We start from the raw sequence: 25,148 nt of genomic DNA, 5'->3' as shown, positions 1-25,148 counted from the left end.
TGTAAATATAATAAGAGAGATGATAAATTTTGAGCCCGGTAAGGTGATAGAGTGAGTTGTTTTTTTCATGTGAAGCTTCGCACCAGACCTCGCTCACCGTGGAGTCTCTGTGGCTCAGAGGTAGAGCATTGGAGCTCAGAAATCCGAAGGTCTGAAGCTCAATTCCTCATGGGGAATCGGAATTTTTTCTTTGTTTCACGCTCGTGACGAGACGAAAAAACGTCCCTCGTTATATCATTATTACGCTCCCAGACAAAATTAGTTGGGACACTTCACCAGAGTAACGTCTATGAAGTTCTTCGACCCTCTCCCCCTTCAAATGTTGCTGGTTGCCAATGTTTCTATGCCATCTAGCAGAACCAACTCACTGTTATTCCTGTAAAATGACGAAGTCGAGGCTGCACACTCCGATTTCGACCGTTGTCCACGCGGAGGTGGTTTGCACCCCGAAATTCCTCCCGATCAGCATTTTTCCCAGCCATACTTTACGATCTAAGATCACTGCACCCTGGAACATGTCTCAACACCAAAACTCCCTGCGCATTTCGCTTGAAACGAGCGTTTCCTACCGGTATTTCCAAGTCCGCTTCTTTCTGGTTATCTCTTGACAAGCAAACTGGTTAGCTCTTGACAAGCAAACTGGACACGGCCGCGGAAGAGACTTGGTTACGATTTCAATTTTCTCTCTACCGCGTGTGGTACGGTCGATCAATGTACAATACTTACCCCATCCCCTGAGACACCACGCCTCAGCCTATGGTCCTGATCAACCAATAAGACAGCGAGGTGAAACTAAAACAGAGCCCAGTTGTTCGAAGGCCGAATAGCACTAACCCAGGGATAATTAAAATCCAAGGTCCTCAATTTCTCTGTTCAAGAGCCTTTTTCAGATCATTTTCTCTTTTCTTCTTAGAGCATCCAATAATTAAATTGGACACAAAATGAATCAAACTGAATTTTCTTTTAAAAGTTTCAGATCTGAGATCAAATTTCACACTAACCCTGGATTATCTTAACCCAGCATTGAACAACCTAGCCCTGATAAACAACGGACAAAATTTAAATATTTTGCGGGGTTTGTTATGAGCACTTAAGCTTGAGTTATTTTTGCTAAAATGTTGACGACATGCCAGTAACCACCAACCTCTCAACTGAATATTACGAAGAACGAGTTGTCACAGGAAGAAAAATTATGAACACGAACACTATGAACTTCACTTGACAATCAGCGTGCTCACAATAGGCTGAACTAATCGAAATTTTATTGTCCTTTACAATTAATTTCCGGTGACTAAATACACATTAACCCCAACGTAAATGAAGGGGGTAGATCATGGGTCATTCGGCCGAATCTTGCGGGCTTTTCCATCTTTTCCAGAAGTTTATTGACATCACCCGGCAAAACATTTTAGTTTGATGGGCCATGCATGGAAGGGTAAACGCAATCGACTTTAGGGCATGCATCATGTTGATGATGGTATTTACGATGCGGCATGTAAGACTTCAGATACAACGTAAGCGCTATTGCAGTCAATTTCAGGTGGCGAAATATCTCAGCTTGCCGTGAATTTCAAAAGCAATCTACGCATCGGAAAAAAAATAATTATATCGGATTTCGTCGCCAAACTTGCGAAAAGCCATGATACCTAAATATTAACCTTAGGTTCGCACTTGAAAATTTGTTCTCTTTTAATATAAGCTTTTCGCTTGTGATTTCAAAAGGAATAATCCATCCTCAAAGTTCCCAAAATGAACTCTTGAGATATTCATCTTGAAACTTTGCCACTACCAACTCTTTTAAGATTCGCTACAGTTGGTGTTGGCTATTACTGCGGTAGGAAGCAATGTGTTAAAGAAGTTGAGGAAAGGAAGACACTGCCTTAACATCTCTAAATCCGTGTTACTTCGCCTACTTTCTTAATCAACCCTTTCATTCTTAAGTTCAAAATATCATATCTCCTGAATGATTGCTAAACGTTTCTTATAATTTTGGAGCTGAGAATTTACAAAGCTAACTAAACTGAGTGGGGTGCAATTTGGTCTGAAATCATCATAGGCATGATTTCAAAATCTAACGGGCGCGCAGAGTAAGTTTGATTTGAAATCACAAGTATGATTTCAGATTAAAATTGTACTACACCACTTTCAATCACCACTTTTTTACTTCCATTTTGAAGTTGCAAAATTCAACAGCTCAAATACACGATGTTTTAGTTTGTATAAAAATTTTGTTGATCCAGTGCTGAGCTCGTTTATAAAAGAGTCAAAAGTTGTCTTTCATTTTCCTGCAATTTGATTGGCTACTTTAATTTAAATCGTATCTTTTCATTGATATGACATGTACAGTGATTTGAAATTTTCAGAAAATAAAAGTCCCACAAAATGACACCAAGTATTCTAATTGTTATTACAAGGGTACACAACTTTTGCTCCAAACCTCACTAATGTTGTGCAGTTTTAAGCCTTTAGTTTTATACTTGCATGCACACAATTCAAATCGTGCGTTTAGCAACTCCACTAGCCTTTGAAGAAGCAGGAGGGGCTAAATAAAAGTATGCTTTAGTAGAGGTACCTATGAAGAATACAAGAGAAAGGCAAAGAAAACGAAGCCTGCCAATCAAAGCGATCGGTCAAATCGCCACAAGCCTGAACACGCCAATGACGAAAAGGCAAATTTAATTTAATTTGGTTTTATCATCTGAATTATACAATACAACTTGGCCACCGTAGAGTTTCTAAGGCTGACATTTGGAATGTAAGCCCTTGAGTGCTAACGCTCGAATGTCTTTAAAAATTCTGTACGGTGGCCAATTCACATTTTCAATTCAGTGAATAAAACCAAATTATCTTGTTATATCTCCCACCGACGCAGCACCACCGTTTCTTTACAAACTTGCCCCTGCTCCAAAATCAACTCCCTCGAATCATGCGCGGGATGATAGCATATATACCCCATTCTGTAAACTTTACTTCCACTCAAGGGTGTATCCGGGGTTTGGCGCATGCGTGTGTGTGTGTGTGTGTGTGTGGAGAAGGGAAGGGGGAGGGGGATGTCAGAAAGAGAATGTGCACCTCCTTTTGTAAACTTCACTTCCCTCAAGGGTACATGGAGGGTTTTGATGACGGTGGGAGAGAGGTTGGGAGAATTTTGAACCCCTCTTTCTAAAATTGACCTCCCCTCCCGGGTGCGTGATGGGGAAGAGGTGCCTATGACAAGGACTTTTTTTTTTGCGTATGTATTTAGCTTATTATATATTCAAACCAACTCCGAAAGAAGCAAAGTTTAAAAAAATGAAGCTCGGTTTTTTCGGGCCCTAAAGTGCTCTTAGTTTGTCCTTAAAGTGCCCGGTAGACTGGTAACGAGCCAGCCGGCGATAACGTAGAAAACTGTGAAAACTCTCAGTCGTCACATACAAATCTCTCGCGTCTCTTGTAATTTTGTATCAGTCAGCTTTGAAAAACTCTTGAAATAATTTCCGATAAGTATGTCTATCTACCTTCAGCTAGCTCTTAAAGAGTTGTGATACATCGTACTCAAGTAGTAAAGAAGAAATGGCAGTTGCAAGTACGGTTCAGAAGAACCGCGTGCATTAAACAAATATCTCGACCAAGACTGAAAAAGGGACAAAGACGATTTCTCGCTTGCGGTGTTAAGGTCAAGATTAGAACAAAAAATTCCCGTTACAAAATTTTAAGTTCTATGGCAAGAATGAGAGGCTGTATTCTTTTCTTTTGCCCTAACAAATTATTCTTTCGTACTAGGTGCGGCAAAGGTTCACCTTGCATGGTCAGTGCTCTTGGGTTTCGTTGCTGTTTGGCAAACCAAAACTTACTTTTGACGGCAGCATCGAAAGAATCAGATGAATCACGATGCACGTGCGCTAATTTTCATTTTTTAATACAATGATGTATTTCTGTTTGTAAAATTCGATGGAAACTACAACTGGTAGGATTATCAAACAATCAGAAAAGCGCAAATGTAATCATGTAGAAAGACAAAGAGTATAAGTATCTCTGAAGCGCGTGAAATAAGCAAAATTGAGAAGCTCACCATTCTTCGCCAACGTAATGTCAGCCGAAAGGAATGTGGTTTAATCGTGTCCGATGTGGGATAGGCCCCTTAATCAGTATTCTTTTTAGCTGAATTCACAGGCAATCTTAGTTCTCCTGATTTGACCAGTGGTATGTGTTGGTGACAGCCGTCTTCGAAGTCGAAACGGACACAACAGAGCATAAGGCCGACGACTTTAAAGAGGAAAATCTCCTCTATGACTACGATGGAAACGCGTCCATTTTGGCCATACAGCTACATCCTTTGGAAAGTGATGTATGGAAATACCAGGTGTAGATCGATTATTCTTTTATCTGACCTCATTTGGCGCTACGTCCACGAAATCTGTTCGTCGTCTCCTCTTCATTTCTCCTTTCTCCGACAAAGTTTCTGCACAGTTTTCTATGTCACAAATACGTAACATGATCGTTTTGGCCGCGCTCTAAATGGAGACACCTTTTGGCCGCCAAATTGTACTTTTAATGCGCAAAAAAAAGGGTCAATGAGAACTCACAAGGCGCGAAGGTCGATAATTTCAAATTTTGAATACAGTTATTAACCAGAAAACGCAGAAAAAAGAAAAAAAAAACATAGGCACTTTATATCTCTTCCATCAATTCTTTTTCCTTTCGTTTTATATTGTTTAAAGGCTGGTGAACCTGTGGTACAGAGCCAGGTTTTAATTCACTCTTCCCTCATCCTTTTTTCTTGCTTTTCCCGCTCCTACCTCTCTCTCAGAAATAAACAACCGAGGGAGGGAGGGGGTGGGGAAAGTTTGAACACCTGGGTAACCTGTTGCTATGGTCAATATCTTTTCTCTCTTTTCTCTTTCCTTTCTCATTTTTAACTCGTGCAAAAGTGTTTTTATGAAGACTCAGATATGCAAATGAGTCACTCACTCACTAAGATGTAGACACTGGTAATTAGTCGTCCTGAACTCGCTCGAGCACGAAACCACATTGGAGTAGTAACCGCACGTGACGTTAGTAAGGCTTTGTTACATATTAAGCATCGTTGCTTTAGATATAATCTTGCATGTGAAAAAAATTTTATCGAGTTCAGGCACAAACCCACTACTGTGAATCGCTTCGCTTGTTTATGATCTGATGTCCAACATGAACCGTGATTAAATTCAATTATCTTATGAAAACTGTGCATTGGCGACTGAATCGGTCAGAAGCGGACGAAAATAATCCTGTGCTTTTCTGACAAAAGAAAATTTGTGGAATTCACTACCGCATATGTTTATTTTCAATCAGAAAAAAGTATTGCGATCGCCTAAAATGCCTTCTGAGGTAATTTGTTCCGAGGCAGAAAACTTAAAGAGTTTTGTTATCAGATGCACGCGAGAGTCAACTCTTTAACTCCCATGAGTAACCAAGACAGAATTTCTCCTTACAATATCAATACAATATCAACCAGATATGTGATGAGAATAAAGAGAAATATCAATTTAGGGATAATTAGTTGATTCAAGACTAAATTCTCTGAACTAACATCATAAGAATTGTATGGTTGACAGTAGGAGAATTACAAATTTGATCTGGGAGTTAGAGGATTAAGGCTGTAAACAAAGACTGTTGCGCTGCAATTCAACCATTTCTTGAGCAGCTGAGGCGGAACGTGACATATGAATGAAAAATAGCAAAATTTGGCTTGTGCAGGCGAAGAAAGACTTGGATTGCAGCGTCTAAATTTGACAAATTTTGCGAACAGAAATTCGATAAACGCAGGATACTATTTTGTGCTGTTTCTAAAGACTATATATGCGTTTATTTCTCAGCGGAGTTGATGGTTACCATGCTCGGCTTTTGAGATAAGAGCAACCTTGCATTGCTACAAGGAATATAATTACAGGTTCACAACCACGTTTCATCGCTAGATGAAGAACTCTATGCACAAGTTGGCCATAGGTATTCTCTGATTTCAGTTAGCAAGACAAGTCGCTCTTTCACCCAGTTTTTCTGTGTAAGCAGATTAAAAACCACCCCCTAAAACATCCAAATTGCATCGACCATGGGTCAGTTTACAAGAAATATCAAACGAAAAAAGGGAATTGAAGAAAGGAAGCAGCAGGCTAAGGAGCATCGTAATCAAACGGACTTTCTGGATGAACGCAAAAAAAAGTATACGCATCAACAAAAATTAAAGGAGAAAAACTGAAATTCTGTTGAAAATACCTTTATTTATATCAGTTACGTCTTAAGAAATACATAAATGGTTCAAGTAAATGTACCTTTACAAAATTAAAAAATGTCTTGTAACAACTTTTCTAAAAAAAAAGTTCACTTCGAAAAATAGATTGTTCTTCACAGCCTACAACAAAGGCTCATGTAGTCATCATAAAGAGTCTTACCATACAACATGGCTACAACTCTATTAATGAACTCTTTGCACCCTAAGAATTATCAACTTCAAATTTCTCACAGGACTTAAAAGTGTCAGCAGATTATCACACTAAAGTAAGTTTATGAGAATCAAGTAACTGATCACCAAAGAATAATTACTCTAACCTTAAACCAATTATGACAGTCCCTCTAGAAAATATATATATATGAGCAGAATTTATTACTAAAGACAAAAATATTACATCCGATTTTCAACTACAGCAAATTCCGAGGCAGTCCAATGTTTCCAAATTATCCTCACGCGGATAATCTGGCGGTTTACACGCACGCGCGTTACAGATGAAGCATAGTTTCTTTTAACAGCTTTATCCATTAAACGCGACAAGCTAAAAGTTGTGTGGATAAGATTGTAATAAAGTGTAACGGTCTCTTGACTAAACGTACACGCTTTTATAAAAGCTCTTACAAAAGTAAATAATCGTGGCAAACAGATGCTACTTAAGTCTTATACTAATACTGACATCGATAAATGGAAGCTACTGTACATTTACCCTGTTCAAGGTCAGAGTCATTAATCGCTGCTTATTCCTGACGTAAACGCTTCTTCATAAGGCAAGGTAGCCATGTCCTAGAAGGGTTCAATTTATTGCAAGTATTGTCACATGAGGATGACACTCCTACGTAACACCCAGAGCAGCAGCACTATCATCACCAGTTTCATTATAACTCAAATCCAACGTTGTCAGCGATTTGTTATCTTTCAAACACTCAACCAGAGCAGCAGCACCATTATCACCAATTTTATTAAAACTCAAATCCAACGTTGTCAGCGATTTGTTAGATTTCAAACACTCACCCAGAGCAGCAGCACCATCATTACCAATTTTATTATGACTCAAATGCAACGTTGTCAGCGATTTTTTATATTTCAAACACTCACCCAGAGCAGCAGCACCATCATCACCAATTTTATTATCACTAAAATACAACGTTGTCAGCGATTTGTTAGATTTCAAACACTCACCCAGAGCAGCAGCACCATCATTACCAATTTTATTATGACTCAAATCCAACGTTGTCAGCGATTTTTTATATTTCAAACACTCACCCAGAGCAGCAGCACCATCATCACCAATTTTATTATCCCTAAAATACAACGTTGTCAGCGATTTGTTATCTTTCAAACACTCAACCAGAGCAGCAGCACCATTATCACCAATTTTATTAAAACTGAAATCCAACGTTGTCAGCGATTTGTTAGATTTCAAACACTCACCCAGAGCAGCAGCACCATCATTACCAATTTTATTATGACTCAAATCCAACGTTGTCAGCGATTTTTTATATTTCAAATACTCACCAAGAGCAGCAGCAGCACCATCATCACCAATTTCATTATAACTCAAATCCAACGTTGTCAGCGATTTGTTATATTTCAAACACTCACCCAGAGCAGCAGCAGCACCATCATCACCAATTTTATTATAACTCAAATCCAACGTTGTCAGCGATTTGTTAGATTTCAAACACTCACCCAGAGCAGCAGCACCATCATTACCAATTTCATTATCACTCAAATCCAACGTTGTCAACGATTTGTAATATTTCAAACACTCACCCAGAGCAGCAGCACCATCATCACCAGTTACATTCCCACTCAAATCCAACGTTGTCAGCGATTTTTTATTTTTCAAACACTCACCCAGAGCAGCAGCACCATCATCACCAATTTCATTATGACCCAAATCCAACGTTGTCAGCGATTTGTTATATTTCAAACACTCACCCAGAGCAGCAGCAGCACCATCATCACCAATTTCATTATGACTCAAATCCAACGTTGTCAGCGATTTTTTATATTTCAAATCCTCACCCAGAGCAGCAGCACTATCATCACCAATTTTATTAAAACTCAAATACAATGTTGTCAGCGATTTGTTATATTTCAAACACTCACCCAGAGCAGCAGCACCATCATCACCAATTTTATTATCACTAAAATACAACGTTGTCAGCGATTTGTTATCTTTCAAACACTCAACCAGAGCAGCAGCACCATTATCACCAATTTTATTAAAACTCAAATCCAACGTTGTCAGCGATTTGTTAGATTTCAAACACTCACCCAGAGCAGCAGCACCATCATTACCAATTTCATTATCACTCAAATGCAACGTTGTCAGCGATTTGTTATATTTCAAACACTCACCCAGAGCAGCAGCACCATCATCATCAATTTCATTATAACTCAAATCCAACGTTGTCAGCGATTTGTTATATTTCAAACACTCTGCCAGAGCGGCAACCCCACCTTGCAAAGATTTATACAATGTTAAGTTTGTCACAGTTGTATTTGTTTTTAGAAAGTTGCTTAAAAAGACAGCTAGAGTTTCATCCACTTTTACACTTGAAACTTTAACAGTTTCAGTTTGAAGAGAAGCGCCAAGAGCGGTAGCCAATTTTTCATCAACATTTTTGTTCTTCTTTTTGCATTCATTAACACATTCTAATATAACGCTCACGTCTTTCTCTTCTTCCTGGTTTAACTGTGTTGCTATGCTTTTCAGAAGGTTCACCACTGTTTCCTCGCATCGTGCTGCTAGCATACCAAATGTAAACAGAAGCACTTCTTTAAGTTGATGGCGATATTTTTTGCCAGCAGCTATGCTGTTCGTACTGATTTCTTTCTGGATAAGCTGACAACGGAGATAGAACGCTGCGAAGAATTCTTGGAAAGTCTTGTGAAGAAAGCTATAACGTCTAGTTGGTCTTAGTTTACTGCCTCCAGGCTGAACTGACAGAAATCCAAATCCAGGTAAATCGCTTGCTTCGTGTTTTCCAAGCTCCTTCTTGTCAAAATCCAAGTTGTCTTCAAGTAAACCTTTCAAAGCTATCGAACCAAGGTGTTTCAATTGGCTTTCGTAAAGGTCAACAAGGTCTTCACCGTTTTCTGGTAGTTGCTGCTTTGTTCTGTACCTTCTTAGTATACACTCCACTATTTCCATGTACAGCTTCGTTCTGCTCTCAGGAAATATACCTTTCAAATCTTCATACACCAGGCAAAGAAGCGCAGTGTTGAGAGGATTCGTCAATATTTCATATAACTTGCGATCAATATACAGGTGTGCGGTAAGCTGCTTGGCCAAGTTTGGTTCGGCTTTGAAGTACTTTCTGATGAAGGTTTCTACATCTTTTTCAGTAAATCCCTCAACTTCTAACAGCGTGTCGCAGTATTTTCGAACTTCAACTGCAGCTTCGTGTCGTGCCGTAGCAACCACGCGACAGTTTGGCAATACACGGCCTTTAATAATTTCTGAAAACATAGGTAGCTTCTTCTCGGAAACTTCATCCAATCCATCGAGCACCAGAAGAACATTAGATTGATTGTGGCGAATGAAGTCGAAGAATCTCTCACGTTGGTCTTCACCAACTTCTCGAGGCAGAAGTTGATCTTCAATGGCCTCCCAAAGGCCAGACTGAACATCACGACATTTGATTAAAAGCACTATTACGATGTTTGCGAAGCAATTTCCGGTTGCATGTTTTCCTGAGGCCCAGTCGAAAACAACTTTTTTACAGTAAGTGGTCTTTCCCATACCAGGCTTCCCTTCAATTAACACAACTCTTGGTTCTTTACATTCTTCGTGCTGGTTGAAGATTTCAGACATCGTGACAACTCGGTCTGTTGCTGTTCCTTTCGTTTTCTTTCTGTAGATGACTTTAAGTCTGGTGTAGATGTCGTCAAAGGAGAAGTGAAAATCTTCACACCAGGGAAACGGTGCCAGCCAACCTTCCCGATTTTTGTAGAGTTGACGAATATTATCAATAATTCCAGTTGGGTCAAATCCATCTGAAAAAGAATTAGTTGTTAGTTTTACGAGGCATTCTTACCGACACGCTATATGACGCCATGACTCTCGGAAAAATAAGCAATTATACGATGACACTGAGAATGATATCGTGAAATATCACCACTTAGGTCTGAGTTATCTGACGAAGCCAAAGGCTAAAACAGATATTATTGACACGAAGTTTGATAATTCATAATAACATGACAAAAAGAAACCGGAATCAAACAGATATTTTTTTCATTTTGAAAACAACTGCAAAATAAAACATTTCTCTCTGAGGGTGCAAAATTTTGAGAACACTACACGGTCGAGGGGCTCGGAAACTAGGCAGACTCTGAACTCGACATGATCAATATCCGCTGCATTTAATGGGTTACCAAGTCAATCTCTTACGCTACTGTGTATCAATGAAGTGGCGATCTCTGTAAGAGTGGTCCAAGGCCTTTCACATCAGAGAAAAGTTTTGCCTCAAACTTTGCCCATTAAATTATCTTTGGTAGTAAATAAAACCACGTTGGTTTCTGGAAATACGTTAAAAATTTTTTTTTAAGCGCTCTCAATAGTCAGAGCTGCAAAAAGCAGCCTCCTCGTAACACATCGCATGCAGCAAGAAATCGTTTGTGCTCCTAAATTTTGTGATATATAAGGGGTTTAGAAGGCATTCATTGATGTGTTCATTCAGAGGTTAACCATAATTTATTTAAAAACACTCGTTAGCCGTTTTTTTTTAAATTGGTTAAAAGTACTCTTCCTTTCTTGGGTGATATTTCTCCAGTCCAGACCAGACCATAGAAAACTGCGGTGGATGTTCGAAATTATAGAAATGTAAAAACATCTTTCACTTATTCATTTTCTTCGTCTTAGTGACTTCAAAATTTTGGTGATTTTGCTAACGTGACAGTATTATCTTAGATTTCAACAATTTTAAAAAGAAAAGATGGCAGGGTAGAGCATTAAGAACACACAAATTGATTTTCTAAACATTTTAAACGGCTAAATTCTGACAAATAATTCTGTATCGTGACGAAAAAGGTGAACACAACGTACTGAATATCATATTGATTAGAGTTCGGTCAACGTGTTAATGAGGAACTTTTTTAAAAAAATTGGTTTCTGTTATTTCACTTTTGAGTTTAGAGGGTTTAAGCTATTCAAACCTGTATGAGCAAAAAATCACGTCATCGCTGCCTTCTACTTTCTTTCTGAAGACTTCTGATATGCGGCTATTGATTATTACACCTCGTAAAGCTGATTGCTCAAACACTTTGTTTACGACTGTTGAAAGGATCGACTTATGGTTCTCCGTCTTCGTCTTTACATTGCTTTGAAATAGTATAGATTAGTAAGCTGAAACGAAAAATTAATCAGGGAAGTTTACGAAAAATCCAGCAAACATGCTTTAAAAAGGCATTTATTTAGACTTCATATTTCAACGAACTTCACAAATCTTACTTGTTTATCTTGTAAGTAAACGATGGCAGATTAATTCCCGAAGCGCTTTTTGAGTTTCCCGATCCCTCTCCTACTGCTTTTACACTTACAAAACAGGAAAAAATCAAAAGGAGGAAGATACAGCTGTTTTGAAACGCCATTTGACGAGGGTAAATCTGCTTTTTGTTCGACACTTTACGTATCAAAACAAAGGAAATTTGTTCCTCTTTTTGATTCTAGCGGTACATTTTTAATTTGCGCCTGCGTAAAAGAGATATCGCCCGGGACCCTTCGCCCGGTCGTGTTTTGATCAAAAACGCCTTGTTAATTTCACGCAACCGCTCGGAGAAAAAGAAAAAATGACGAGAGAAAAACGTTACCTTCAAGTAAGAAAATTAGCGAAATAGAAAGCCACAATATTATAGTTTAATATTTCAGAGGTACACTGGGTGCTTTTTCCGTAGAGAATCCGCACGATGGTAAAACATTCGAAAATTGCACTCGATTTGAGTGGGGTGTTGAAGTGAGTGTGGTCACTACATTCGTGTTAAGACTATTTGTACCCCATGAGTTTGATATGGCGCACAATATAATACGAAATATATATATTTAAATAAAATATGATCAGTTTAAAAATTCATTCAAAAGGTGATTTTTTAGAGCTCTCTTAAAGGAAGCGGGACTCTTACATAATTTAAGGCTTGGATCTAACTTGTTCCAGGTAGATACACTTTTATAATAGCACGTTTTCTGTCCTGTTGCAGTTTTGAAAAGGGGAATGTTTCGTCGTTGAAAGTTTCTGGTTATACGTCCAGATACGCTGCCTCTTGTTATATACATAGATGTTAAGTATTCCGGGGCTTGATCCGTCATACATTTAAATGTTAAAGTAGCAATACTTTATATCTCGGCAATACAATTGTATTTTTAAAGGGAGCCAACCTAAGGTTCTTAATACAGGAGAGATATGGTTATACTTCTTTACGTTGCAGATAATTCGCGCGGCAAAGTTTTGAACATATAGCAATTTACGAATATTACAGGCTGAGGTAGATGACCATACTGATGAACAGTAATGTAGTTTACTGAAAAAAAGCGCGTTTATTATGGTTTCAAGCAGTTGTTTATCGAAAACGAATTTAATACAGCTTGTTTGAGATAATTTCCACAAGCAAGACGATACAGTACAAATATGGTTATCAAAAGATATCGTGGGATCAGAAATTACTCCAAGGTCTTTGACTGATTGAGCCGGGTGAATGTCTTTCCTGAGGGGGGATAAAAGTCCAGTAATTTCGAAGACATTCCTCGGCTGCCAAAAACCATTAGTTTCGTCTTATCTGGATTAAGCATTAAACAATTGTCGAAAAACCACTGAATTGCGAATCTGTTGTAAGTCGGAATTAACACTTTGAGTGATCCAAGCAGAGTCGTTCACGGTAAAAGACAATATGAGCTTAGTCATCCACGTAGCAAGCAGTTGAACAATTTTAACAAACATTTGGTAAATCGTTTACATAAATACTAATTATCAACTGTCATATGATAATTTCTGATTTTAAAACTGATAAGGAAGTTATCAGGGCGAAACGGAGCCATGTGAGAGATCTTTACAAAGTCTTTACGAAAAATCCTAAAAATTTATCAGCCCGCTTCCTTTCCCGGCGTCATGTTAACTATATGCAAGATGTTGGTCAAAAAATCAGCCTGGCAGATGAGATAATTCCCCAACTTGCCTCTTTGGCTCAGTTGGTAAAATTGAAGTATATTCAGTCGCGAAATCCAAAAGTTTGAGGCTTGGATCCTCTACAATGCCAGTGACTGTTATTTATCACCATTCTGTCATAAATAAAGCCATGATACCCACAGGTAAGCGATAATTTTAAAAGTTACAGGAAGAAACCTGTGAAAAGGTTCAGGCTTCGATGAAATTCGAACCTGTGCTTCCGAATGAAATGGAAAAAACTGCAACTTCCCATAATTACATTTCTAATCATTTTGCAGATGCAACACTACTTTGTTCGCACATTGTCCAGAAACAAGAGTCCTGGGAAATTCCTCGAAGAAACTTAACGGATCTAATTCGAAATAACCTAAGGGGTGGTACGCTAAGCTTATTTTCTTTGTAGAAACAATGTATGTCTTAAAGAAGACAACGGTAAATCGTTAACACAAGGTCCACAAATAGTCCTGGCCAAATGTTAGAGCAACATATAACAGGAACAAATTAAAACACGTAAAAAGAAGAAACTCAAAATTGCCTTAAAAGCGGCACTGGTAAAGCTGATTTTACCGCCATGATGGAAGGCCTAGGCCTATTTAAGGCTAACTCAGACAAACCTTCTTAATACAGGTAACGGTTTTGAACTTTTAAAGACCAGAAACTGTGATGATTAGATAATCCAGAGAATACACATCGCTTTCAACTGATGGTCTACCTGTTCCGTCTACATGCTTCGGCACATTGCAACTATTCTTGATAGTTGAAGACAACACTCTTACCAAAATTGACTATAACAGTAGAGAAGCAGGGCTTCACGTTTCTCTAAAACAACGTTAGTGCATTTTAGTTTGTTGTAAGCAAATCCACATCTACGAATATGAATATCGTGACTGCCGTGTAAGGAGGGTAAAGAAGAGCATAAAAATAACTCTCAGGTATACACTACCCAAGGGGGTATAGAAGAGATTAAAAATAACTCACAGGTATACACTACCCAAGAGGGTATAGAAGAGATTAAAAATAACTCACAGGTATACACTACCCAAGGGGGTATAGAAGAGATTAAAAATAACCCTCAGGTATACACTGCCCAAGAGGGTATAGAAGAGATTAAAAATTACTCTCAGGTATACACTACCCAAGAGGGTATAGAAGAGATTAAAAAATAATCTTCAGGTATACACTTCACAGGAGGGTATGCAAGAGATTAAAATAACCCTCAGGTATATACTACCAAAGAGGGTATAGAAGAGATTAAAAGTGACCCTTAGGTATACACTACCCAGGAGGGTATAGAAGAGATTAAAAGTAACCCTTAGATATACACTACCTAAGAGGGTATAGAAGAGATTAAAAGTAACCCTTATACCCTTAGGGTATAGGGGATATTAAAAATTAACCCTCAGGTAGGAAACGAAAAAATTGAATTCACACTAATTAATATCAGGAGACCGTTCTTTGTCGGACTCTCTCTTTTGACTGAAAGCTGAGGCATCCACTGTTAACTTATATAATCATTATCCTTTACTAGTACGCGAATGTCGTTGTTAAGCTCGGCCATTCTTGACTGACATCTCTGCAATTCCCCATGATTATTCGACTAGAGGCATTTCCCGCCTAAAGTACACGGTCGAGAGCAATTTGATTTAACAGGATTATTGTCGAAAACGTGAAAAGGCTGTACCACGCTTCCTTATAAAGTCACGGTTTATTCACTTGATTTAACGATTCTATTTCAACGCTTTGGTTAACTCCCATTCACAACTCTCGACTTATTTGAAAAAACACGCACAGAACGTTCCGCTGTAAGCAAGTGGAACAATGCCATATAAGGGGCGATAAAATAAGTACCGCATACATGTTGTTTGTTAAACGAAATCACTTATAAATGTCAATCAAATTATGAATAATTGACGCATCGTACAGTTTCCAACACTACATCCTCACGAATGCATCTGCAGGAAATTCTCGTTGTCTAATTAGTCCGGCACAGAGACCAAATGAACATACAACATGTTTGGTGACGTGGTATTGAACGAACAGCTTTTGTTGGCGCGGCTGAGAACTGCTGGCGGGACAGAACGTATTGCAGTCATCGGGGAATCGACGAAAGATTTCGTTCTTTGTATTGGGCTTGATTCCACATTAACTTTTCGTTAGCACATATGGTCGAGATTGTATTCCGTAACTCTAGAAAGCTCAGCCGATCGATGATGACTTTGGCGTCCATGATAGGATCGCGCCAGGTGATTCCGGTCTAAGATTTGTTGTGTTTTTGTAATTTAAATTCGCGCTTAGATGAAGTATTAATTTTCAGATGAGCCTTTAATTTAAAATCAACAGGTTTAAATAACCGCATAGACACCTACGGACTGCAAGCGTTAAAGTAATTCTATACATTGATGACAGAAATGATAGCGCCTCTGTAGAATGCAGGCTGCGAATTCTTTTCGGGGCCAAAGTTCCTCATGAGATACCGTGTTGCTAACAACTGAGCTACGAAGCCACACGTTGGATGTGAGGCAAAATATGAAGGGTTATTTTTTCCCATGGAGGCATCTGATTCAATTTGTGATGAAATAACAATTGCTGTAAATGATTCCTACCCCAATATTTCAAACTAATTTTTTTTATTATTCTCCTCAAGCGCTGATATTATTAGGGTTTAGTGTAAATATACGTTCGATCGCACATGCTGCAATCTGATTGGCTTAGCTACTCACTATTTATTCCGTGACAGATAGAAAGGAATGTAAACAGCACAGGGGATGGCCCATTTGTATTAATATTCGATAAAAACACGAGCCTGCCTTTCTTCCAAGTCTTGAATGACTTTTAGATTAAATTAAAATATTGGATTTTTCGCTCTCAGTTTCATGCGTGATAGTTGACTAAAATTCGCCCTCAAAATCCAACAGGAGCCCGTATTCCAATTGTTAGTTAGTTAGCGCAGTACGCACCTTGCTGCTTTGTTTCTCTTTGTTGTGCTACCAAATCGTCCAACCTGAGACTCATGTTTCCAAAATCAATTTTGATTTGATCAAGGTAATATTTGACGTCCCCTAAGGATGAACATTTCAATATTATTAGCGGAATAGAAGCCTCAACTGATAGCCACTCCATTTAAAATAGATCGCGTATGAAAAACAAAAAACTTTTCAAAAATAACTTAATGTCATTGCTAATGAGCGACAGTAATTCCCAGCTCTGCTGTGCAACATGTCAAATGGTTTTGGCAGAGGTTTAAGTAACTATTTCCATAATCGGGTGACGATGGTCTTATAGGCGGCTGTGCCCGGAAAAGAGCTGTAAGGCAAAACCCAAACACGACAGCCTCGCCGGTTACACGAACGGCGATGAGAGGTCTTATGGCAAATCCTTCTAAAGAGCACCTTTTTGCACGCAAAAGACACAAGTCTACTTTCAATGAAAAATAAGCATTAATTATTGCCCATCTTTAGACTTTTCTTTCAAGTTTTTGTCTAAACTGTGTATTGAAAACAAACAGTACCTCTTTACTGTATTGTTCGTAATTTCCGTGCGATCGTTTGTCAAATTGTGTCAGTATATTTGGCTAATTCATTATTTGCAGTGTGAGTCACGTTAGTTTACAAACTTTGAGTCGGTTATTTAAACGAGGTCTAACCCAAACCACGGTTTTACACAATGAGCCTTAGGCATTCCCTAGAAGAGGGTTGATTTAAGTAAATAAATGTCCTTCCGCAGTTAGCTTTAGGCTCTCTTGACACTTTTCACAAAAATGACTTTTCAGACAAAAGGTTCGGCTAAATTGAAGATAGTTTAGGATGTGGTTTTGTTAAACAACGGCCAAACTTTGTGTAAATGACCGGGCCTTTACGTTTCGTTCTAGGAGGTTATATAGGTTTAATCTGTTTTCACGTTGTTCACTCAAAAAATGCATCATTCTTACGGTGAACACCCTCTTAAAATTAACTCTCCCGAAACTCCGCATTTCAATAGATGAATCGCCCTTGAATTCATAGCTGCTGTAGGGACTAACCTTGATGCTGTGTTTCCTCTTGTCGGGCCATCATTAAACTTGACAACTTGTCTTGTATGTTTCCAATTTCACTTCTCATCTGATCAATGTCATTTGTCATTTTTTCTAAATTTCAAAGCACATATTTGTCTGAAATAAGTCCAGGTTTCTTTTTCCCTTAACTTTAAAAGAATTAGCTGAAACAAGTTTTTTATTCGTATTTCATGCGTATATGAAACAACCAACAATGGAAAACCAAAAAACCTTCATTCATTCCTTTTAATTTATTTGGGAGTATTAGTACCATTAATACTTTTTTTTCGTTTTTATTGTTTCTTGCTGTTATTTTTCTTTTTTTAGGGGGGGGTTGTGGTACATTTTAATTAACCATTAAAATAATCAAACCGCATACACCAATATGCACCTCACTGCGCTTTGACAGTTGATAGGTTAGAAAATTTTAAAGCACCTCCCATACTTCTCAATTTTAAAAGGTTAATTTTAATTGTAAAAGTGAGTAATAAATTGCATTAAGAATTCACCCTGATCTTGTGCTTCATGTTGTCGTGCCATTAAAGTGTCCAGCGTATCACGTAGATTTCCAACTTCAGTTCTCATCCAGTCAAAGTCATTCGTCACTTTATCTGAGGGTAACAACATTTTTACGGTTTCGTAAGTTAGAACTTCCCTCCGAAATTGGGTCTAAATCCTCTTTAAAAGGATTAAATGTCTTCTCAGGTACAACTAACGCTCTAACAAGCGTTAAAAGCTAACAAAAATATGTGTTAAAGGTTGATAAATCTCATGCCAAAACATAATTTATTTTTTGATCAGAGATTAAGCGAGAGAGATGGAGTTTCATCCTAAACTTACCTCGATCCTTTATTTCCTGTTGTTGAGCCATCATCGTATCCAATCTTTTCACAATATTTCCTACTTCACATCTCAGCTGATTAAGGTCTTTTTTAATGTTCCATGTGCAAGCTGAGAGTGAAAAACCACGTTAGTTTTCCTGCAGCAAAGTCTGACTGTTGTTTGTTTGTTTTTTTACATAACATTTATAAACCCCTCCTCTCCCAAGATCACGATCTCTTTTTTGGTAACTATCTGGAGTTTTTTCTCTTTCTATTTTGTTTCTGTTATCTTTTATCTTTTTTCCACGCTCGTGACAAGACGAAAAACATTTCTCCATTTCTTTTCCCGAGCTCAAAATTTACCTTCTTTCTTATACTATTTAAAAACATGCTGCTATCAACACTGCTGATCCTAACAGCATGCAGGACACGTGTAATATATAAACTCGGTAAGGGGCCCAGCTCACCATAGAGTCTCTGTGTTGCTTAGTGGTCCAAGAACATAATTATATCAAATCACTCAAATCACTTTAGTGGAGGTCATTAGCCTCTGAATTTTCCTCATTTTAGTTGTGTTACATAAACCATGCTAACTATAGAATACCGGCCATTTCACGTGGCTCATGGAGTCAATTGTTATTCAGCATCACATCACTCAATTTAGCCACACGTTGTTTCTCCCACCACCTTAAGTGGCCTTGTTAAACCAACTGGAATGTAAACTCAAAATAAGGGTAATTTAATTTCCTATTTGTGAACTATTACTGAATAAATCATTTTGATTTATAATTCATACAAAAATATGTAGTGGAACTCAGATCTAAGTCAGACCTATCCTTGTAAAAAGAGAAGATTGAAACAGGAAGCAATACCTGCATTAAAATGAGGCCAATCTTGGAATATGACTGGATCATTCAAAATGTTGGCCACGACAGATGCTGCCATCACACAAGCAATTTGTTTCCATTTCTTACTTGAAGACTGCATTTCATCCGCAAAGTCTTTGATGCCCTTTACGACCACCCATTCTGTCTTAAAATCGTGAGCTGCTGCATACACTCCTGAAAAAAAAATACTCATGTCTGTTAACTGTATATTAAGCTTATTTTCTTAGTATCCTTAATAAACATGTCCAATCAAAGCTCACAAAGATTCACACTCTAGCTGTTTGTAAAAATGCACAACGCAAAAAGACGTTAGTTAATTTCGAAATCTAATTTTTTTCGATTAGAAAATAATTGTACACTGGGACTGTAAAATTATTCTTCAGGTTTCACCTTGTTCCATGAGTAACTTTTAACATTTCTCAAAAGACAAACTTCTGTCAGATAGAGTTAATCCTTTCACTTTTAAGATCTCATTGGTAAAAATTCTCTTTAACCTTTTAACTCCCGTGAGTGACCAAGTAAGAATTTTTCCTCACTTTATCCATACAATATCATGCAGACAAGTGATGAGAATAAAGAAAAATGTCAATTATGGGATTACTGATCCGATACCAAATTCTCCAAACTAACATAATGAGAATCATTTCACAGACAGTAAGGAGAATTACCAATGAGATCTTGGGAGTTAAAGGGGTGTTATACAATTCTTATGATGTTAGTTAGGAGAGTTTGGTTTTGGATCAACAAATAATCCCCTAATTGACTTTTTTCTTTTCCCATTACTTATCTGCTTAGTATCATGTTGATACTGTAAGGAGAAATTCTGTCTTGGTCACTCTTGGGAGTTTAAAGGTTAACAGGGACTGTGATACTATTCCTTGACTCTCAAACTACTCAACAAAATACTTTCTACATTTTTCAGATGACAAATGTAAGAGAATTCATGACATCCTGAAGGACACACACTCAAATTAGCCAGAAGAAGTATTCAGTCACCTTCACCAGCAAAAATCTTCCTACCCCAGCCAAACACAAAATCACTACTATTATGCAATAATATACAGTATATATACTTCCTGTATTCCTGAAAAATTTGGCATGCTATATGGTACACACTATTTCTTGGACCAGCAGAGACGTGCAAAAGTGCTTGGCTCATCAATTATTTCAATTATTATGATTCTCACCTCCACCTTCCATTTCAACTGCAATAGCTTCAGGATGTTTCCTAATCATATCTCGGTTTGCCTCTGAGATACTCAGAACCACTCCATCACAGTGCACTTTGGCATTATATTCATCAGCATTTTGTAAAGGTGCCTTCCAGCCATCAGCCACATGTTTGATTAGGTTACCAATATCTCTGCTGGGGGTAGTTTTGTGTGCAGCTGTTATAAGCTTTGCTGAAACAACCACATCTCCTAACTTGACCTTTTTGCTGTTCAAACCACTGCAGGCACCAACAGAAAAAATAGCCTTGGGTCTCAGTAGCACAATGGCATCTTTTGAAACAGACAAAGAACCCCCAGGAACATCAGGACCTTTGGAGCACCTCATCAATGCGATTTTCATTTTCTTTCCTTGATCATCACCCATGCACCCAAAGTACACATGGCCAGTACTAATGTGGTAACTCTTAAAGGGTTTCTTCAGGTAAGCAAAGCAGCTTAAGAACTCACAGTCTTCCACTGTTAATAAAAGAATATCAACAGGAAGTTCGACAGTTTCCCACGGATTACAGATTTTTGGAAGATCACTCAACTCTGGAAGTTTCACGCTGAGCTCCAGTGGGCTGCTATTGCCAGTATGTGTTGATGTATTTTCCCCTGGCATTATTACTGTCTCTGAAAAAGAAGGTTGTCGTTTTTTTTAAACATTTGTATGTGACAATAAATAGCTTACCCAAATGGAAATCAAAAGATAAGAAAGATGAAGGAAAAAAGCAAATTATGGATGCAGTTGATGTATCAAGGTAATAAAGATTCACAACTTCAATTACACAGAGTTGTGACTTTAAAAAAAAAAAACTGCACAAAATTCAATTTCATCTAATGATCTAGTACGACTTACTGTACATCATTGACTCTACAAGTTAGTTTAAAACTCTGGTTTTAAAAAAAATTACACACACCTCTCTCCCATGAATTTTGTTCAGAAATGTCAAAGGAATCCTCCATGTCCCCTCCTTTCCTGGCCTTTTTCACAATCTTGTCTTCATGCAATTTGTCTGTGACAAAGTCATCATCTTTCAACCACTCTCTCAGAAGCTCTCGGTAGTGGTCTTCAAGATCAGCATCCATACAATGGAGTGTAGGATCATCTATGACTTCCTCATAGCAGGTCCCTTCAATATGCAGAAAGGTGTCTTTGATGCTGTTCCAGTACCAACTAAAAGTTGGATCATCAACTGAAGCATTAGCAGCATGACTGAAAACTCTGTCCCTGAAAACCTTGATGCGAGCGATGCCAGCTTCTAGAGAGGTGTCTGATCCTGGAGGAAGGTTATTCCAGCTGGAGGCAGGGAGAGTCAGACCAAAGATATTCGTCAGAAGTAATAGCAGTAGGGAGCTGTCAAAGTTCCTTGAGGAAATTGACGATTTGACAACAGGATACAGTTTCCCCCATTGGAAGGTACTCAGGACTCTCTTCTTTCGCAGTGTTTGTAATTTGGCATGGTTTGTGGGATTAGTCAGAACTGTGTGAAGGTTTTCTGGTGGACATACCCGGTCAAAGATCTCCCTTAACACATGTGATCCAACTCCAACAAGAAGGCGACACAGCTGGGCATAATTGGAGGTCTCTTTGGTAGAAGGATGCAATGGGGGGGCAGAAGCCATGAAATCAAGTCCTCTGTAAAGAAATGCTTGTAATTAATACATGGAAGGCAACATTACAGAGCACACACAAAAATCATAACTTTATTCTAACTTTGCAACACCAGAATATTGCAGCACTCAAACAATGAGTTAAATATCACACAACAGATCAATAAAATAAGTTTGATGCATCTTCCATTTTAACCCTTTAACCTCTAAGAGCTGTGATTGGCTTCTAATTTCTCCTCACAGTATCACCCTTGAATCAAATGTATGAGTCACAAGAATGAAGGAGATCATCAAAAATTTAAAAAGTTCCTGATTCTCCTGTCACACTTTATCTATTTTCTCATATTCAATATACAAAATATTCCTTCAACTTGCAGGTAGCTGGTGCTAATCCAGGCGGGGCAATTTTTTACTTAAGGTTATTATCAACAAAATAGGGTGCCTTCTGGAAAAAATGGTCCAACTCATGTTACTATTAAAGAAACTGTAATAAACAGAGATGCTCACTAGATTATGGCTAGTTTAATTAAAGATAAAGTCAAAAGGTACAGGGGAAACTTACATGTGCTCTGTTGCACAACATTTGATATCTGTTTACTTGATGCTAAACACATGATTAGATTAAAACAGAAACCTCAGAAAAATATACATCACAGTAAAGCTTACAAAGTACGGATTATTGAAATAACAAAACTTTTCACAGTTTTTGTTTTGTTAGGTGCACGTAAGCATTTAAATGCAACATTGATGGTGTTTGCTTTACTGAATTACCAGCCTCTGTGTCACCCCAGACCTTGAAACAAACTGGACAGTATCACCCAGCAGATAATGGGTTGACAAAGAGTGTCAGGCAATTTTGATATTCCCACAATGGTTACTGAAAAAATCTATTATGAGGTTGGATTTCCCTTGATGTCAAAATCCAGTAAATTACAAGAGAAATATTTCAAATTTCGTTAAAGCCTTATGCTCTTCTGTGCAATAATATCTGAGGAACATTCAAGCCAATTTTCATGAAAACCCAACAACTCTACATACCCTAATAATGTAGAGGTAACTTGGGTAATATCAAATCTCAAGTTTTTGGCCTCCAAAGAAATTAAGAGTTTTCTTGCCTCCTTTTTAAAAGTGTGTGTCAAAGTGGTCATGCTGCCAACCAATGAAACACAACATGGAACCCCCTGGCAAGCCTCCTGACAAAGAACTCCTTTGAAACTTGCGGGAAAGGTCATTTTGTGAAACAGGATCATGAGTTAAACATAATCCAAAAGTTATCAAGCAAGCTGGTGAAAATGAACATCTTGACTTCAATTTCTTTGATTCGTGCTCTTTTCCAATTTTTAAGGCCACTCTTTTAGGCCATTTGATGAAGACTCTCATTACTCAACATTTTGCAAAATGTGCTAGAGATTTCCAGTGAATGTGCAGAGCAAGATGTGATGAAAAAATTACATGCAAATTGAGATCCTAGACAAAAGCCTGCAGAAACAATTATGACACCTCTGTAAAGGTTTCCTAAAACATTCTTTCTGCTGTATCTCACCTTCTTTTTAAGGTTTTTTCCACAAATTAAACTTTTTCAATGGTTTAAACTAGTTTCTCTAGCTTATGAGAAAAAAAATTAAATTGTGAAAAATTTAAGCAGATTTTGACTAAATATGAAAATAATACATGAAAAAAACCGTTAAATATACACAAGAAAAGAAAACAGAAAATGAAAGACGTTCATTGTAAAAGAAAAAAAATCCCGAGTATCTAAGTGCACCAAAGATATTGTACAACTGCAAGTTCAATTTGTTTCAATTTTGCCATGTTTAAATTTATAACCATTCTGAACATCAAGCATTAATTTTCATACAGCTTCATAATATGACAGTAATAGGTAGAGTTTTTGCATTTATAAATAAGGGATAGCATGTTCTTTTCTATCAGCAGTAAGGTAAATTAAATGCAATAGTTGCTTTTGAACAACAGCAATTTTGTTTACTATATACTTTGTAGACACATTGCCCTAAGTTGGGAGTCGATAAGTTAAATAAGGTATAATTAAGGATTTATAGATATTTATGAGTCAGGACAGATGATGGAACAATGCATTTTAACTTACATGTAGCAATCATTTGTATGGTCATACTCATTTCAGTGAGAGCAAAGTCAATGTGGTTTTTCCAAGAAAGATTTTCATCAATTAAAATACCTATTATAATTATTAATTGATGTAGCTCTTATGTTCTAAACTGACTCTTCTATTTGTTTCACTATCAAATATACTTCTTTGACAAATTCTCCTTGTCTGTTCCATAGGAAATGTAAAGAGAACAGTGTGGAGAATATGAATACCAATGTCTTAGGGTGTTAAGGGTTAAAAGTCAAATGGGGCACTCAGGGGGAACACACACAATTCTATAAAACCCACATCCCTTTGCTACCTTCATGACTGAGATTTTCACCTGCATTTTAACCTTCAAATGGGATGCTGCAGGCATCACCATCCTTAGGGGGGAATGGGGGCATACTTCCCCTGAAAATTGTGAAAAAATATGAATTTTCTATGGCATACTTTAGTTTTAAAGTGAGCATTTCCACTGCTGGAAAAACTCTGAAGCACATTAAAAGTAAACAAGGAGTAAATTATATTTGAAACAATAATAATTTCATAGTTACTTAATGACAGCAGTAGTCTGCTGTAAGAAACAATGGTTTCAGCTTGAGAAAATCATTAAATTTTTTTGCATGAGTCTCATGATGAATGTGAAAGACTTGAGAGCTTTGAATTGGGCTTTTAAGTGGGGCAGCTAATAAGCAGCAGTTTTCAGTATTTCTGGAGGAGAGGTACAGGCATGTATCAGTTATTCCTTAGGCTCAAAATGAAGGAATGCATAATGTCATTCACAACAAGCCAGCAGTAAAGTAGAAAATTGATTTTCAACAACTACTTTGAAAACACATTTCCAATATGGAAGCACAACAGTCTTTTGATTGATTTTCATCCCACAGAAACTAAAATTTAACTGTTCAATGTTTTGCTAACATTAATTGATGTAAAATTGATTTTCCTTGGCACAGGCATCCACGTCAGATGGCCCATCAGGCAAAGCTGATGCCCTACAAAAAGTTGATCGTTTTTTTGGGAATTTCAATCACAGCATGTTTTTCCATCATGAGTCAAGAGGCAGAG

At 37.7% G+C, this 25,148-nt stretch overlaps 1 protein-coding gene across 7 annotated transcripts in view; it reads right to left on the bottom strand.

Annotated features, from left to right (window-relative positions):
• The window catches only part of LOC131793372 (NLR family CARD domain-containing protein 3-like), a 111,844-nt gene that overhangs the window by 77,181 nt on the left and 9,515 nt on the right, over positions 1 to 25,148 (bottom strand). For 4 of the 7 annotated variants that reach the window (XM_066169275.1, XM_066169276.1, XM_066169277.1 and 1 more), the window contains 7 exons: positions 21,277 to 21,995; positions 20,333 to 20,989; positions 19,131 to 19,319; positions 18,278 to 18,388; positions 17,947 to 18,048; positions 17,426 to 17,530; positions 16,365 to 16,466 (listed from right to left, as the gene is read on the bottom strand). In XM_066169275.1, coding sequence (XP_066025372.1) covers positions 16,365 to 16,466; positions 17,426 to 17,530; positions 17,947 to 18,048; positions 18,278 to 18,388; positions 19,131 to 19,319; positions 20,333 to 20,989; positions 21,277 to 21,982 — 1,972 coding nt within the window. In that variant the 5' untranslated portion in view covers positions 21,983 to 21,995. Of the gene's footprint in view, positions 1 to 6,232; positions 10,250 to 16,364; positions 16,467 to 17,425; positions 17,531 to 17,946; positions 18,049 to 18,277; positions 18,389 to 19,130; positions 19,320 to 20,332; positions 20,990 to 21,276; positions 21,996 to 25,148 lie in introns of those variants that run through there. The other 3 variants (XM_066169279.1, XM_066169280.1, XM_066169281.1) reach the window with 3 other exon arrangements.

The sequence above is a fragment of the Pocillopora verrucosa genome, chromosome 6, assembly GCF_036669915.1.
Source record: "Pocillopora verrucosa isolate sample1 chromosome 6, ASM3666991v2, whole genome shotgun sequence".
NCBI classification, from domain to species: domain Eukaryota; kingdom Metazoa; phylum Cnidaria; class Anthozoa; order Scleractinia; family Pocilloporidae; genus Pocillopora; species Pocillopora verrucosa.
This window is presented reverse-complemented; position numbering and strand designations above follow the sequence as displayed.